Genomic DNA, 18,585 nt, shown 5'->3' on the forward strand with positions numbered 1-18,585 from the left:
AGGATTATCTGATGAGTGCTTTCAAAACACCCATGTGAAGACATCAGAGGGCTGTCTCCACCATCACATCACAATGCCTCCTGCTGTGATCCCACTGCTTAACTCCAAACAGAGGTACCTAGCCCACAGAGAGCTACTTTTACCCAGGAGGGCCCGATGTCACACCAGTTCATAATTTGGTGGTGGTGAGGGGAGTTCTTGCATGGGAATTTTCTATAAAATCATTCTCACTGATGGATCTAACTATACAATGTCATGCTTAGAATGGGTAGCATGCAAGCACAGCCAGAAAAAAGAGAACTATTGACACCTCAGGGCAGAGAAAGAGAACCCAAGGGTAAATTGTATGAAACTCAGAACTCGAAGAGGTCTTACTATAAAGAAGGCACTAGCAAATTGAATGTCAATGAGTCATAAAGTTTAAAGTTAGAAACACTCTTAGATGACATTGAATGCAAGCTCTGCAGTTTGCAAAGAAAAAAACTGAGGCCCCCAAAAGGTAAGCAGTTATGTCCAGGGTTACTAGCTAGTGAATGACACAGAAAGGACTAGAACTCAGATAGGTACTTTTTCTCTGGACCCTTATTTCTTACCCTATGTGGACCAACAGCACCAGCACCTGCTGGGAAAGTTTTAGAGATGCAGAATGTCAGGCCTCACCCCAGACTTATACCTTTAGAATCTGCATTTTAACAATATCCCCAGGTTACCTACATATACATTATAATTTGATTCTGACTGGCAGGCCCTGGAGGCTGATGAAAAATAAGAACAACTGGTTTACGCGTGTGATTTGTGAAAATAGGTTTATTACTCATTAGTACACTCCAAGCTTTCTAAGAGAAATGAACCAGACTTTGATTCCTTTGGGGCTTTCTGTTCACCCACAGCCAGAGTTGAGGTGGGGGTTTTCTCCATTTCTTGAAAAGTACTTGCTCTGTAACTTACAGCAGGAGCTGATATTAAAACTCATAAACACAGGAAGGGAAAGTGTAAATGATGTAGAATGAGGACTTTTAGATTGGTTTTGCTGCTTGGCACTCATTTGTATGACTTGAAAAAAAAGCTTTTAAGAATCAGAGGCCTGGAACACAGAAGGCACTTGATAAAAATGTGTTGAGTAAATGAATAAAACCTTGTCATATGTGGAGAAAGGATTTCAGGACACAGACTCAATGCACAATTTAACACACATTTATAGAGCATATCTTGCATGCTAGGTGCTGTATGAGGTATGGAGATACCTTCATATCTATCGTGTAGACTGAGCAGCTCATGGCCTGGTGGACAAGCTTTCAGAATGCATGTTCCTAGAAAGCAAGACCTTATCTTCCCTCTTTTCTTTTTAAATGTGCCCTGCATACAAAGATAAGCTTTGCCAATATTCACAAGTATCGTTTTAATTGGAAGCTTTCCACACCCCATTCATACAGTGGGAATTGTTGAGTGATGGAGGTGGATTGGGATATGAGAGTTTGGCTTCTCAACCTCCTGTGCTTTTCGATCTATTCCCTACTGGGATTGGGAAATCCTTCTTATCTAATCTTTCCACATTCCCTCCATCTGCCCTTCTCTGCAGAGCACGGAGTCTCAGGCAGTTTGACGAAGAGACAGAGGTCAGCTACTTCACTGGAGCAATGGCCCCCTGTGTCCTGGGCCAACTGCTGAATGCCTTCCTGGTTTCCCCTCCACAAGGCACCTCCACCCCTGGACTGCCTGAGTCGCTGTGTTGAAAGTTATCCTTGAGTTTATCTTGAGCTGAAAATTACATTATCACTTCCTGGGCTGAGCCAGCACCCAGCTACATTTCTTCACTGTGGCTGAGACTTGGAAGTAGATGAAAGAAGGAAAGAATTCATCAAAAGTAGGTCACTTTGTCTGTCTGCAGAAAGGGACCTTAGCCAAAGATCAACAAGAGAAAAGGAAATAAAGTCTTCAAGGTCTCTTGTTGGGGTTCACAGCAGGGAATGTTGTCTAGAAGGACTTTGGCTAGAAAGAAGGTATATATAGCCTCTTAGTTCAAATAGTCATGATGAGTCAATTACACTTCAATTAAAAAAAAAAACTATCAACAATGAGGATGATGATGCCAGTCAAGATTATTAAGCTCCTAATATTTGCCAGGAACAGTGCTTGCTACTACTTTACATGTATCATCTCATTATTTTATTTAATCTTCACAACAACTCTATGAGATGGATACCTTTTTTTACCATGCTTTTACAGACTGATTTTGCAGGATCTCACAAATGATGAAAGAAAAAGAAAGAAACACAACTTAAATGTATTAAACTTTATATACTAGGCCCCATGCTTGGATTTTTCATATGTCACAGCTATATGAGATAGTGGAGTCAGTCAGTCAATAAATATCATTCACTTGAGGAATACTTAACTGAATTCTAAGTGTCATATACTCTCTAGTCATTGTCTCATTACTGCTAATGACAATACTATGAGATAGATCCTGTCATCACCATCTCATAGAAGAGGACAATTAGATGTTTGCCTTTCCTTCCTTCCTTCCTTCTTTCCCTCCTTCCCTCCCCTTCTCTTTCCTTTTATTCCTTTCTTTCCTTCCTTCCCCCCTTTCCTTCTCTCTTTTTTTTTTTCATTATTTCTTCCTAGTAAAAATTTACTAAATGCTAGTAGCTATGTTCTAGGGATAGAATCGGATATGAAGCAAAGGAGGTCCTGAGCTTGTGAAGCTTATTTTGCAAAAACATAAACAAATGAATAAGAAAAAAAGGACAATGTTAGGTAGTTGTGGTGCAACCTCAATCTGAGGAGAAGGAAGGGGGAAAAGAAGGGGGGGGGAAGAGGAGCACCATATGAGTGGTAAAAGAATTCACACAAGGCACAACAAAGGAGATAGAAGTTTATTGAATACACTGCAAGGGAGCAGCAGGCAGGACAATGAAGGAGAGACTGCCTGTCAGAGGCAGGGCTAGAGAGCTGTAGTTAAGGGAAGGAAGTGGGTAGGTATGAGAATGTATTGAATTTTCCCTTTTTTTTGGTACCTGTGCCCAGTGTGAGTAGCCCATCAGTCAGCTAAGGGCCTATGGCTATTTTGAGGTGGGCCAGCCTGTTTGTATTCAGCCCGGTGGTCACTGTGGGCCCTTCTACTTTACTCAGTTTCCATGGTTCAAGCCTGATGCCTAAAAGCAGCCTCTATCATAGTGATAACTACCATGATATAAATGAAACAGGGTTATATGATAAAAGTGACTGGGAGCTAAGGTAGATTCAGGGTCATTTCTCAGGAAGTGACATTTCAGGTAAGAAGTGAATAGCAAGAGAGATTGAGTCATGCAAAGATCTTAGAACAAAGCCCTCCAGGCAGGAAGGACCCTTAGCACAAAAATCCTCTGGCCTGAAGAACAAGCCTGGAGTATTCAAGGAGCACTGAAGTTGAACGATCAAGGTGGGAGTAGAACAAGGGACAGTCACAGGGATAGGCAGGGAGCCTTCAGGCCAGGGCAAGGAATTGGGAATCTATACCAAATGAAAAGTCCAGAGCAGGGAAGAGGGCTTAGGAGGGCAGAAGGTATTTTTCAAAGCTCACTCTGGTTTCTGTGATAAGAAATACCCTATAGGAAGCAAGGGTGGAAGGACATAAATTTGTGCTACAAATTTAGTTTGTTACACGATTTTAAATGAGATATGATGGTGGCTTAGAGGAGGATGTGGTAGGAAGATGGAGAAGAGTGGGTGGCTGGTTAAAAGCACTTACTGAGGCTATGGAAGGCCCATTTCTGTAGCCCCAAGATACTGGGTAAGTAGTTTGAGGGTAAAATTTAGTTTTTGGAGTTTCCACAGAGGTTGGACGAGAGCCTGGCATTTTATAGGTAATTAATAAATGTTTGTTGAACTGAATTGATGCTTAGTGTTTGTGGGATTAGATCTGGATATTCACCAGGAGAAGACCTAAAGCAATCATGAGTCATAGAATATGGTGCTCCCTTCACTCAATTTAATGACCCCACAATACTAAAACTGAAGAACTTAAAATATGAACTAAGTCCAAGCCATTTAGTGTTTGTGGAGCATCTTTGATAATATGGGGATCAAAACACCTTCCCTGGAGAGCTGTTTTGGAACAAGGAGGTGATGTTTGTAAAGATTCCCAGCACACTGCCTTGTTTTGAGGAAGGAATTCAACAAAGGGAGGCTGTCAAATGGAACAATGTCCTTGGGCCTCAAAAAACTTCTAAGACAGCACCCACCCTTAGTATTGTCCTTAGACATAGAGGAGAGAGAGGCCAGAAATATGGAAGGACAGTAAGGACTACTAAAAATCTGTTCTTCCACTAATGCAATGAGAACACCAGAAAAATATCGTGAAAATTAACATTTGCAGAGCTCTGGAAATTAGCCAAAGGCTTGCAACACTCTGAGGAGCAATTTATTCAAGAAAAAAAGCGAAAATTTGGTTAAAACAGAGTTCTGTGGATTTTTAACATGCTCTATTCTCATTTCCCCCTTCTGAGTTCTGTGGTAACCTTGAAAACCAGCAGCTCTACCACCACAGCAGCTGTGAAAACCAACAGCCCTAGCAGTCACTGGAGGAGGCAGAGGGGATTGGAATGCCTCAAAATCCCCATCTCTAGAGAATTGGCTCCATTTGACCTGTCTAGCAGCATTCTGGAAAGTCCTATTTACAACTCTTGTCTTTATTTGACTAGATTCAGAACTTCTCAGTGGGAAAAGCCCTAGCCTCAGGATATTTGTTGAAAAAAACTCATAGTTGCCTGGGGTAGCAATACGAGCTGGGAAAAACAAGAGCCTGGCCAGAAAGCTCAAAAGCTCAAAGGGAAGATTTAAGGAACAAGATGTTCACCGGGGGCTTTGAAAATCTCTGACATATTTCTGGAGAGATAGAAGGATGTGTTCATGTGAGGGACTACGTGCATGCCCAGGAAAGACCTGAGAAAGTCCTAATCCTCACCTCTGGCTAGGTAATACTCTGCATGAGCATGAAATGGAAGCAAAGGCAGTGTTAAAAATTATGGGAATGCTGAAGGAATCCCCTGAAACACATCCAGAGCCCCTCCCCTACCCCCCCCCCCCCAGAAAAGAGTAGGAGACTCAGTAGTTTAAGGAAATTTTTGTCTTATCTTAGCTGATCAGTAAGCTAACTAAGCAATGACTTCAGTAGTCCTATATGATAGGGAAAATAGATATACAGAATTATTCTAGGATAGTCACTAAACAAACAACAACACACAGCATCAGAGGAGAGGTAATCTAATTTGTGTTGCCACATTACATTATTTAAATGTCCAATTTTCACACAAAAGACCACCAAGAGTTAAAGTAATCTTAGTAAAGGAAAACAAAGCTAGAGGTATCACAATTCCAGATTTCAAAATATGCCACAAAGTTGTAGTAATCAAAACAGTGCGGCATGGCACAAAAACAGACACAGATCAAGAGAAGAGAATAGAGAACCCCAAAATAAACTTATGTTTATATCGTCAATCCATCTATGACAAAGGAGGCAAGAATATGCAATGGGGGAAGACAGTCTCTTCAATAAATGGTGCTGGAAAAACTGGACAGCTATATGTAATAGAATGAAAGTGGATCACTTTTTTAACACCATACACATAAATAAATAACTCAGAATGGATTAAAGACCCCAATATGAGACCTGAAACCATGAAAATTCTAGAAGAGAATATAGGAAGTAATTTCTCTGACATTCGCTATAGTAACGTTTTTCTAGACATGCCTCTTCAGACAAGAGAAACAAATGCAAAGGTAAACTGTTGGGACTATATCAAAACAAAAAGCTCTTGCACAGTGAAGGAATGGTTAACAGAACAAAAAGACAGCCTACTGAGTGGGAGAATCTATGTGCAAAAAATCTGATAAGGCGTAAATATCCAAAATATATAAAAAACTTATACAACTCAACACCAAAATACCAATTAAAATAGTCCAATTAAAAAAATGGGCAGAAGATATTTTTCCAAAGAAGACATATAGATGACCAATAGACACATGAAAAGATGCTTAATATCATTAATTATCAGAGAAATGCAAATCAAAATCACAATGAGATATTACCTCACACCTGTTAAAATGGTTAACATCAAAAGGACAAGAAATAACAAATGTTCGCAAGGATGTGGAGGGAAAGGAACCCTTATACACTGTTGGTGGGAATGCAAATTGGTGCAGCCACTGTGGAAAACAGTGTGGAGGCTCTTCAAAAACTTAAAAATATAATTACCATATGATATAGTACTTCCACTACTGGGTATTTACCCAAAGAAGATTAAAACGCTAATTTTAAAACATATATGCACCCTTATGCTTACTGCAGCATTATTTACAATAGCCATGATGTGGAAGCAATCTAAGCATCCACTGAAAGACAAATGGATAAGGAAGAAGTGGTATACATATATGAAATATCACACAGCCATAAAAAGGTTAAGATCTTGTAACAATATGGATGGACCTAGAGAGTATAATATTAAATAGGATAAGTCAGACTGAGAAAGGCAAATACCATATGATATCACTCATATATGGAATCTAAAAACAACAACAACAAACAAAAAGCAGAATCAGACCTATAAATGCAGAGAACAAACTGTTGATTGCTGCCAGGGGGAAGAGGGTGGGGACAGAGGTAAAATGGGTGAAGGTAAGTGGAAGCTACCATCTTCCAGTTATGGAATGAATACATAATGGGAATAAAAGGCACAGCATAAGGAATATAGTTAATGATATTACAATAGCATTATATATAGGTGACAGTATGGTAGCTACACTTGGGGCATAGCAAAATCTATAAACTTCTTGAATCACTACGTTGTACACCTGAAACTAATGTAATGGTGTGTCAACTATACACACACACACACACGTCTAGTTTTCAATAAAAGGTAGTTATTGAAAAGATCAACAAAATTGAATAACCTTTAGCTACACTAGGTAATCTGACCAGAAAAAGAAAGAAAGAAGGAAAGAAAGAAAGAAAGAAAGAAAGAAAGAAAGAAAATAAAGAAAAAAGAAAAAAAGAAAAAAGAAAGAAAGGAAGGAAGGAAGGAAGGAGAAAAAGAAGAAGAAGAAGAAGAAGAAGAAGAAGAAGAAGAAGAAGAAGAAGAAGAAGAAGAAAGAAAAGAAAGAGACATAAATCACTGAAATCAGAAATGAAAAAAGGGATATCACTACTGATTTTATATGAAGTTGAAGAAATAATAAGGGAAATTATGAACAATTATATGCCAATGACTTAGATAATCCAGATGAAATAGATAAATTCTTAGAAAGACACAAATTACCAGAATTGACTCAAGAAGAAAAAGAAAATCTGAATAGACCTACAAGTAAAGAAGTCAAATTAGTAATTTTGAAACTTCCCACAAAAAAAGTTCATGACCAGTGGCTTTACTGGGAAGTTCTACCACAAACTTTTGGAGAATTCTACACAAATCCTTCACAAACTCTTAACAAAATAGAAGACAAGAGAATACTTTCCAACTCATTCTAAGAGACCTGAATTATCCTGATATCAGAACTAGACCAAGACTCACAAGTACAAACCAAAATCTTTTATAAACACAGACACAAAATTCTTCAACAAAATACTAGCAAACTGAATCTAGTATCACATAAAAAACAATTATTAGACTATGACCAAATGGAAATTATTCTAGGCATGTGAGCTTGGTTTAAAATCAATGTAGTAGATTACATTAATATAATAAAAGTCTTTAAAATGTGATCATCTCAATAGAGAAACAGCATTTGACAAAATCCAACACTCTTTTGAAACTCAAAATTAAAAAAATCACACAATAAGAATAAAACTTCCTCAATCTGCTAAAGACATTAAAAAAAAAAAAAAACCCACAGCTAGCATCATAAAAGTTTTCCTTTTAGAATAAGGAAAAAGTCCAGAATGTCCATTCTTGCTGCTTCTATTTAACATTGTACTAAAGTTTCTAGTCACAGTAATTAGGAAGGAAAAAAAAATCATACACATTGAAAAGGAAAAAGTAAAATAATTTCTATTTGCAGGTGACATGATCTTATCGAGAGAAAATTATAAGAAATCTACAAAAAAACTATTAGAGCAAATAAATGAGCTCAGCTACATCATAGAATACAAGATCAATACACAAAAATCAAGTTTAGCTCTATAGAGTATCAATGAACAATCTAAAAATGAAATTTAAAAAACCAGTTCAATTTTCAATAGCACAAAATAAATATTCTAATAAAATAAAAAATAAATAAAAATAAAATAAATTCTAATAAAATAAATATTCTAATAAAATATTAGAAATAAATTTAACAGATGGGACACCTAGGTGGCTAAGTTGGGTAAGCATCTGACTCCTGATTTTGGTTCAGGTCATATCTCAGCATTGTGAGATTGAGCCCTGTATTGGACTCTGTGCTGGGCATGAAGCCTGCTTAAGATTCTCTCTCTCTCTCTCTCTCTCTCTCTCTCTCTCCCTTTGCCCCTCCCTCAGCTCTCTCCCTCTTAAAAAAGTAAGAGAGAGAGAGAGAGAGAGACAGAGAGAGAAGAAAGAAAGAAAGAAAGAAAGAAAGAAAGAAAGAAAGAAAGAAAGAAAGAAAGAAAGAAAGAAAGAAAGAAAGAAAGAAAGAAAGAAAGGAAAGAAATTGAAGAAAAGAGAAGAAAGTCTTGAATATTGAAATCTATAAAACATCATTGAAAGAAATTTAATAAATGGAAAGATAACCTGAATTCATGGAATGGAAGATTTAATGTTTAGATGGCAATATCCCCCAAATTAATCTACAGATTCATTGCAATCCTTATCAAAGCCCTAGCTGGCTTTTAGGCAGAAATTAACAAACTGACCCTAAAGTTCATATGAAAATGCAATGGGCCCCAGAACAGCAACCCCTCACCCCTCACCCCCTGCATCGTGAAAAAGAAGGTCAAGGATAACGTCACAGAATGTGATGATCACGGATGCCTGGGTGGCTCAGCAGTTGAGTGTCTGCCTTTGGCTCAGGGCATGATCCTGGAGTTCCAGGATGGAGTCCCACATCAGGCCCCTGGTAGGGAACCTGCTTTTCCCTCTGCCTGTGTCTCTGCCTCTCTCTCTTTCTCTGTGTGTGTCTCTCATGAATAAATAAATAAAATCTTAAAAGATTTAGTAGATTTAAAAAAAAAGAATGTGATGGTCAGTTTATGTCTTCACTTGGCATAAAAAAGGATGAAGTGGTTGATACATGCTGTAAGATGAATAAATCCCAAAACCATAATGCTAAGTGAGAGAGGCCAGACACAAAAGGACAAATAGTATATGACTCTATTTATATGAAATATCTAGAATAGGCAAATTCATAGACATAAAGTAGATTAAAGGTTATCAGGGGATGAGAGGAGTTTCTTTATGAGATGGTGAGAATGTTCTAAAATAAGATAGCAGTTAGGGTTATACAACTGTGAATATACTAAAAACACTAGGTTTTATACCTTAAAATGGTCAATTTTATGGTATGTGAACTATATACCAGTAAAACAGTTATTTAAAAAAAAAAAAAGAAGGGCCCCTGCGCTGGACCTACTTACAAAAAATACACCAAAAATCAGTTTAGTATACCCATGGAGTCCTTTGCCTCTTGAGACTGGCACTTGGTGCTGGCATAGTGTAACCAAAACTTTGAACACCCACTCTTGTGACAAACACTAATCTGGCCCCAGGGATCACTTCCCTACATCTCTTGCCCTATGTTCTTAGAATAGAAGGCAAGTGTGATTCTATACTATGAAGATCTGCGTGTTATATAACTGCCAGTGGAGGAGATGGACACTGCTTAGAACCCAGGAAAGACTGCAGCAGCAAAGGCACTTCAGTAAAAGAAAAGATAATCAACTTGTCAAATTCTTCCTCAGTGTATTCTTGCACAACAAAGTATCATTCCCAATATTGCCAAGCATCCATTTTCTTGTTTCTTTGCATTTCTCTATATTCTGAAAGTTCTTACAAATTAAAATAATGTTTGCAAGATTGGGGTGCCTGGGTGGCTCACCTGGTTAAGCATCCATCCAACTCTTGGTTTCAGCTCAGGTCATGATCTCATAGATCACGGGATCAAGCCCTGTGTCAGGCTTTGCACTCAGAGGGAAGTCTGCTTTGGATTCTCTCTCTCCCTTTCCCTCTACCCCTCCTCCATTCTCCCTCTCTCTAATAAATAAATAAATCTTTATAAAATAATATTTGTCAAAAATAATAATATTTGTAAGATTATATTCTTATGGCTGAGATATTCTGCAATATTCAGTGTTATGAGTTGAACTGTGTTCCCTCAAAATTCGTATGTTGAAGTCCTAATCCCCAGGACCTCAAAATGTGACCTTATTTGGAAATAGGACCTTTACAGAGGTAATTAAATTAAAATGAGGTCATTGGGATGGGTCCTAATAAAATATGACTGATGTCATTAGAAAAAGGGGAAATTTGGAAATGTGCACAATGGAGGGAGAATGCCATGTAACTAACATGGCAGAAATCAAGATGATGTATCAACAAAACAAAGAATTATGGCAAGTCACCAGAAGAAGAAAGAAACCCTCCTCACAGCTTTCAGAAAGAACCAACCCTGCCAACATCTTGATCTAGGACTTCTAGCTTCTAGAACTGTGAGATAATAACTTTCTGTTGGTTAAATCAATTCAATATTCTTTGTTATAGCAGCTGTAGAAAACTAATACATTAAGCAATTCATATTGTTCTTAAATTTGTGCATGTATAGGATAATGTGAAGCAGGATGCTGATTTATACAAAATCATATTATACATTTTATAACAATATACATAATACTATAATATTTTGTAATGTATTGTATAATACTATGTGATTATGACCCCATATATAATATGTTGTATAATAACATATAATAACATATATAATATATACTAATGCAGGTTATTTATTATATTATTATATATTATATTATTATATAATATATAAGTATATATAATATATTATATATATTATATATAATATATATAATATATTATATAATATATAAATATATATTATATTATTATATATTATTTATTATATTATAATATATACTAATGCAGGTTAATTATTATATTATTATATTTCATAATATTGCAATATTATGTGATTATTTATCACATGACCTCATTATTATGTTTGAATATGAAAAATAAAGTTCTTAGTTTATCTGCTATAATTGTTAGCAAATCAAACTATTGCTTTAGGAATTTCATTGATCATTATAGCTGTTACTGGCTCAAGGTAGTACAGTTTCTTCAAATTAAAATTAGTTTTAAAAAGTAAAAATTATAATAACTCAAGAAAGTTTGTCTAATTTGGCACTGTTGTCAAAAGAATACATGCTAAAAATCTTGTGTAAAAAATCTGTGTAAAACAACAGAGGTCGTCATTTTGCTGAACTGAAGGCAATAAAAAAATTTATTTTATTTTATTTTATTTTATTTGCAATAAAAAAATTTAATGGAACTAATATATAGCAATCTATGAATCATATATACATATGTATATGTATGTATACATACATATATATATGTATATAGTATCTCTGGCCATGAACAGAACACCCAGACAAGCATAATAATGATTAAAGTAGTCATTTTTGATAATTCTTGGCTTTTAGTCACATACAAACCATAACTTTATAAGTATTTTTTGATTTTGTCATTATGAAGGTTTACTTGTCAATGTGGAGGACAGATCCTATTTCATTTAACAGTTTGTTAGCTTGATTTATAACTTCTAAATATTTAGACGCTCGGTATGTGGGTCTCCACTTGTACTCATGCCCCAGGCCCTATAATTGTTAGGGGTGGGCCAGGACCCTGCAATGATAGAAGCAATAAAGCCTGAAGCTATGAACAGAAGCCAAACTAACATCTCAGACTTGCTCCTACTACATCCTAAAATGCCATTCTGTGAGCTTCATGTGGAAACCTGATATAGTCCCTAGAGGCAGTGACAAGTGTCTCATCACCTTTGCCTTCCTGGGTCATTGTCTCAAGGACCCTTACAAGTCCTTCTCAATCAGGGATTATGTAGCTCTGTGGTCTTAAATGGCACTTGTCTCTCACCAGGTTTCCTAAATTTAATACATTTCACTGTTTTAGACGTTAGGGCTGTGCCGTGGACTTGCACTGTATTCTTTTTCTTTTGCATTAATTCTGCTCTGCCACCCTCAAGTAAGCAGAGGAATGTTACACTCTGACCTTGGAAAAAATAATGCGCAACCTGAGAAAATGCTTGCAGAGCAATCCTCAAAGCTGTGGAATTCACAGTGGCTATCATTTTGCTAGATTCCACTGGTTCTCTCTCTCTCTCTTTTTTTTTTTTAAGATTTTATTTATTTATTTGAGTGAGAGAGAGAGCAGGAGCCAGGGGGCAGAAGGAGAGGTAGAAGCAGACTTGCTGCTGAGCAGGAAGCCTGACACAGGGCTCGATTCCAGAACCCCGGATCATGACCTGAGTCGAAGGCAGACAACTGAGCCACCCTGGTGGCTTAAACCAACTGAGCCACCCCGGTGCCCCTCTACGTCTCCTCTTGTGGCAGGTTTGCCTGCTTGTTGGGGGCTATGAGGATAGGGAAAGGATTTAGCATTCTATCTGGGAATTAGTCTTGGTTAGAGAAGAACTCTTAGGAACAGGCTTAAGTGGTAGCAGTAAAGAAAAGGGAAAAAGTAGGACAGGTCACCAGTTTCTAAGGGAAAGAGAAAAAAGTGCATCAAAACACCAACTGGTGGGGCGCCTGGGTGGCTCAGTTGTTTAAACTGCCAACTCTTGATTTCAGTTCAGGTCATGATTGCAGGTTCCTGAAATTGAGCTCTGCCTGGGGTTCTGTGCTCAGCAGGGAGTCTCCTTGAGATTCTCTCCCTCCCTCTCCCTCTGCCCCCCGCCCCATACTGCACATGTGTGTGTGTGCGTGCTCTCTCTCTAAAGTAAATAAATAAATCTTTAAAAAAAGAAAAGGAAAGCACCACCATCAATGCCTAAACAAGGAGGGTGAAGACTGAGCTGCAAAAAGCCCCACTGGATTTCCAACTTCTTTTTTTTTTTTTAAGATTGTATTTATTTATTCATAAGGGACTCAGAAAGAGAGGCAGAGACATAGGCAAAAGGAGAAGGAGAAGCAGGTTCCCTATGGGGAGCCTGATGCGGGACTCAATCCCAGGACCCTGGAATCACGCTCTGAGCCAAAGGCAGATGCTCAACCACTGGGCCACCCAGGTGCCCCTCTAAATTAAATTGTATCTTACTGTAGCTCTCTCCAAGCAAACCTGGCAACTCTCTGTACATTTTGTGCTCTTGCTGACTAATCTGATGGATAATCAGAGAGCTAACATGAAACAGAGGAGTCTGACATCAAAGGATACTTTTAGCTGTGACTGAGCATCTTTAAGGATATCCACATCCTCTCTGTAGACTTCAACTCACAAAAGCCATATAGTATCTTCGTATAAAATTACAAACCATGAGAGACTCAGAGTGGGCTCAGCAGAGAGATGGTAGCTAAGGAAGAATGAAAATTTCAAGCAGGAAGGACATAGAAGTATTTAAAAATGATTTTGATAATAAAAAAGGAATTCTCTGATGCAAATACAACAGTCAAACTTCAACAGCCCAGTGCTTCATAGTCAAGGCAGATTAGCAAACTGCATTCATCCAACTTGGATGCAGATTATCTACCACATTTGAAACACAGATTAACAGGAACAAATAAGGCACCAGGGTGGGAAGCAGTTTTATAGCAAGTAACGAAAGTTTTCATTTTCATCTTTGTTTAAAGAAGACTTCAAAAGGATTCCACATATCGACCAATAGTAAGATCATTAAAAAAAAGAAAGAAAAATTAACTTCAAGAATGCAAAGCGGAATGACCAAATTTCTGACCTGTTTTAAGATCAATCAACATTTTCTACCTAGATAAGTAGAACACAATTAGCACTTGGGTGATTTTAAAGGCTCTTTTATAGTTGCCTTTAATCAGCTGACAAAATAGCAGAACAGGGTGGCTGAAGGCCAATGTTTATTTTTACCCATTACCTGTTTTATTAATGGGACTGTGGGCCACTGGGCCCTCCAGGCACACACAAATATATTACAATATCCCACACTGTAATTAAGTGGCACAGAGGGGATTAGAGCAAATTCAGTGGCTGTTATATTTGCCATGGGTATAGTCTAGGTCAGACATTCTGATGCTCTCGTGGTCGAGCCCAGTGAATTCTACTTCAGAAGTCTACAAAATATGGAATATATTTTATTGCAGAGCAAGGGTTTTAATAAATGGCTCTTATCCCCCAAATAAAAACATATATTAAAAAAATGCCCCAAGTGGATGCTCCTACAGTGAAGGAAGAGAACTCCTTAGCCAGAGTAAAAGACAAATGCATCACAAAGAGCATTAGTTTAAGAAATGAGATCTTTAGACTCCAATAACAAAGGACCCAAAATGAATCAAAGCCATGTAACTCTCAGTTCTGGCACAGGACTTTCTTCCCTGCCCTATGTGAGTCGGAACTTCTATCTCTGAGTTTTTTAAAGGGAATAAAAATAAAGTGATTGCCTAGCTGTTGGCCTGTTCAATAACTAGAGCATCAGGAATGCAATGCTTGCAGAAACACAAAAGAGATCCTTTTAGGCTACAGGCCTAACCTAGCACTATATCCTTTTTTTGTTTGATTTGACCAAATCCATTGTTGTAAATGTTAGATTGATTTTAAAATAGAAAACGTAAGTAGACTTTTGCTTTCATCAACGTGTTCAGAGTCAACAAGACCACACTTGAGATTACTGTCAGTGCTGGTCTCTTGTGAATCTTCATATCAGAGAAAAGGCCAAATGGAATGACGGTAGGGTAAAATGGACTGAAATCTGTTAATAGTCTTTGGCCCATGCAGAGGACACCATTGCCTTTGCCCTAAAAACCTCTGGAGAAACACTTAGAAGTGACAAGTAGGGAGATAAAAATACTTACGAGGATCCTGGACTTGCGGTGGGAGGCGGGCCTGGAGAAGTGAAAGGAAAAGCAACAGTCAGGTTGGGTTATTGGAGGGTGAGCGTGGGTACAAACCATTACAGATGGAAGTTCTCAACCACTTCAGGTGATATTTATTTTTCTGAGATTTATTATTTTGTTTCAGTTCCCCAAAAACACCTCTACAAGAAAACATACCAGCGAGAACCTGCCTATACCACCCCATAGCTCAGGGCCTGGGAAATGCTAGGACAAGTGCTGACAAATGAGTCACTAGAGTAGGGATCCTCCTGCTGTGCGGAGTTTGCAGCAGGAGGCTGAGTGGTTACAGAAGCACACTGGTTGAAAAGCAGGGGTCTTGGTTGGCAGCTGGATGGAAAAGAGGCATACATGCTGGAGACCTCATCTTCTCTCTCCCTTGCATGGTGGTTTTGGTTTAGAGTAGGGCTGTGGAGTCTGACAAATCTGGACCCCACTTCTGCTCTGCTATTTACTAGCTGGGCAATCCTGCACATGGTATTAACTACTGGCTTTGGTTTCTTTACTTGTAAAATGGATGCAAGTGTACCAGCTTTGGAAACTGTACCAGTTTCTGGGCACATAGTACATTCTCAGTATGTGCCCATTCCCTCCCTCCTCACCCCCCAGGGATGCTGGGGGCCAAAGGCCATCCCCCACAGAGGGTGGCTTACCAAACTTGACGAACAAGACCCCAGTGGTGGAAACCACCTTCTTGCCATTTGTTGCCACACACTGGAAGTAGCCTGTGTCTGTGGTGTCCAGGTTTCTGATCCGTAGCCTAGAGCCATAGTTGGTTGCCCGAAAGGAGATCCTCCGGGGCTCCTGGACCACAGGTGCATCATTTTTGAACCAGCGGATGGTGGGAGGTGGGTTCCCAGAGACTTTGCAGTGCAGTTCAGCTGTCTGCCCCAGGGATGTGGTGATGTTATTCATCGGTTCATCGAGGGTCAGGTAAGAATCTGTGAGCACAGGGTGAAGGAGGCATGTGAGAGGGGCAGACTGCTAGTGAGTACCTCCAAGCAACCCAAATCCACTCCAATGTGCCCCAGGACCACAGAGTGACTGTATGGGAGAGACATAGTGGAGACAGACAAGGTATGAAATTATACATTTACTGAGAACCCATGACTACTGAGCAATCACCCACAGATCCTGCTACTTATGAGGATACTTGTTACTAGCCATCGTTTAAAACTTTATTTATTTATTCATGAGACACACAGAGAGAGGCAGAGACACAGGCAGAAGGAGAAGCAGGCGTCCTGCAGAAGGCCCAATGTGGCGCTTGATCCCAAGACCCCGCCCGGGGATCACAACCTGAGCCAAAGGCAGACACTCAACTACTGAGCCCCAACCCAGCTGCCCCAACTCAAAGTTTTCAAGTGACTATATGGCAACCTATAGATGAGTAAATGTACCCTATATGGCAAGACAGAATGAGATTTTGTGTTTCAAAGCATAAGAAAGACACACAGTCCTTGTTACAGACTCAAACGATACTGTGAAGAAAAAGCAGCAAAATTCACCTCAAATCTTTTCACCCCAAAATGACACATCCTTAACATTCTGGCAAAGATCCTTCCAGTTTGTCCACTTTTGATACGAAAGAAAGCATGACTGGAAAAGTAGGAGCAACATATTTATATCCACATGGCACAAGATCAGGAAGGATGCTGAAAATTTTCCCACCAGTGATGATATAAAGGATATGGATGGAGGTCTCTGGCAGACAAAGTAATGAGGCAATGAATATATTTATAATGTTACTCACATCAATCATTAATATGTTACAATATATAATTCTACTTTTAATTGAGATATAATTCATATTTTAGGAAATGTACCAATCTTAAGTTATATAGTTCTCTAAGTACCAACAAATGCATATATCTATACAACCAATGCCCTTATTAGATAGAGAACATCCTGAACATCCTAGAAAGTACCCCTAAGATCCTCTGTAGTCGAACATTGCTTCCACCTCCACCCCCATCTCCATTCTAGGCAACTGCAGTTCTGATTTCTATCATCATAGACTAATTTTGTCTGTTCTAGAATTGCATATAAATGTAATCATACTGTATGTACATTTTGCTTTTTTAGAAATTTCTTAAACATTTTACTAATGAAATACATTTTATTTAAGCTTATTCTTCAATAATATGTATTAAACCTCATATTAATATTAGTTGCAGAATCCAGTTACAGAGAAAATAATTTCCTATTTAAAAAATTAGGTTCGCCATTTTTTTTTAAATCGGTCTTTTGTTTACAGATAAGGAGGTTTCTTTGACTTCATTTTCCTTGACCACACCTTTCATCTCCCCTGCCATACCTTCCCAGTGCCTTCCGTCCTTCCCTCCATCTGGGATGGCTTGTTAAGCTGCTGTCCTCTCTGCAGGACTATTAGCCCATAAGTGCAGGCATCTGGAATGTTTTGGTCATCACTATATCTTTAGTGTATCCTACTGTCTAGCAGCGTTGTGCAACAGAAATTTCTGTAACGATGGAAATGTTCTATAATCTGCATTGTCTAAATGGTAGCCACTAGAAACAGGTGAGCTTCCGAGCACATGATATGTAACTAGAGCAACTGAAGAACTGAATTTTTAGATTTTTTAAAAAAAGATTGTATTTATTTATTCATGAGAGCCACAGAGAGAGAGGCAGAGACATAGGCAGAGAGAGAAGCAGGCTCCCCGTGAGAAGCCCCATGTAGGACTCGATCCTGGGACTCTGGGATCACACCCTGGGCTGAATGCAGATGTTCAACCACTGAGCCACCCAGGCGTCCCTGAATTTTTATTTTTATTTTATTTTATTATTTTTTTTTTGAATTTTTAAATTCAAATTTAAACAGCCATATGTAGCTAGTAGATACTATATTGTACAACACCAGCGGACACAGTAAATTTGTTGACTTCAATGGAAATTTAAAATTTAAAAAGAAATGAACTTTTTTTGAAGAGACCTGCATGCCTAATTTAAGCACTCAAATTCCTATACAATGCTCTCATAAATGCCAAAAATAAATGTTTCACTATTTACCTTAAGTTTCCACAAAATGATTAGGGAGAGATGTGAAAGTCTAGGCAGCCCCACAGGAGTATGTCACACATGTGAATGACATTCATCTTATGTGAGTGTTAGAAAACAGATTAAGTATTACTATCACTCACTGTGCTATTATAATGACACTTTTCATCCCACTTAAACCAATGAATAATTATCCTTCACAACACAATCATGAGCCCATAAATTATTTTGCTAAAGTCTTGCTTCTTTCCATTGATATTCTGATCTTTATCTCTGAACTTGTTTCTGTAAGCTCTATCCCTATATACTCTATCTGTGAATGTTTTTTGTTCATAGATACAAGCACATGTGTTCCTAAGACGTTTGAGGTATGCCCACAGAGTAGAGAGACCAATTAGCAGGTGGCTTTATGGAGCTGTCATCATGGCTTCCCAGCTCCATCTCCTACCCAGAGAATGGCTAACTATATACCCTCTCTGTAGGAAAGAAACACAGAAATAGCAATGCCAACATAAGCATAGTGATTAATA

The 18,585-nt window shown here is 38.3% G+C and overlaps 1 protein-coding gene across 1 annotated transcript in view; it reads right to left on the reverse strand.

Moving 5' to 3' along the window:
• Window positions 1–18,585, reverse strand: part of ROR1 (receptor tyrosine kinase like orphan receptor 1) — a 183,606-nt gene that overhangs the window by 120,427 nt on the left and 44,594 nt on the right. Inside the window, exons 2-3 of the mRNA XM_041772918.1 lie at window positions 15,691–15,978; window positions 14,999–15,029 (exon numbers count right to left, since the gene is read on the reverse strand). Coding sequence (XP_041628852.1) covers window positions 14,999–15,029; window positions 15,691–15,952 — 293 coding nt within the window. The 5' untranslated portion in view covers window positions 15,953–15,978. The remainder of the gene's footprint in view (window positions 1–14,998; window positions 15,030–15,690; window positions 15,979–18,585) is intronic.

Source organism: Vulpes lagopus, chromosome 10, assembly GCF_018345385.1.
Source record: "Vulpes lagopus strain Blue_001 chromosome 10, ASM1834538v1, whole genome shotgun sequence".
In the NCBI taxonomy this organism is placed as follows: Eukaryota; Metazoa; Chordata; class Mammalia; order Carnivora; family Canidae; genus Vulpes; species Vulpes lagopus.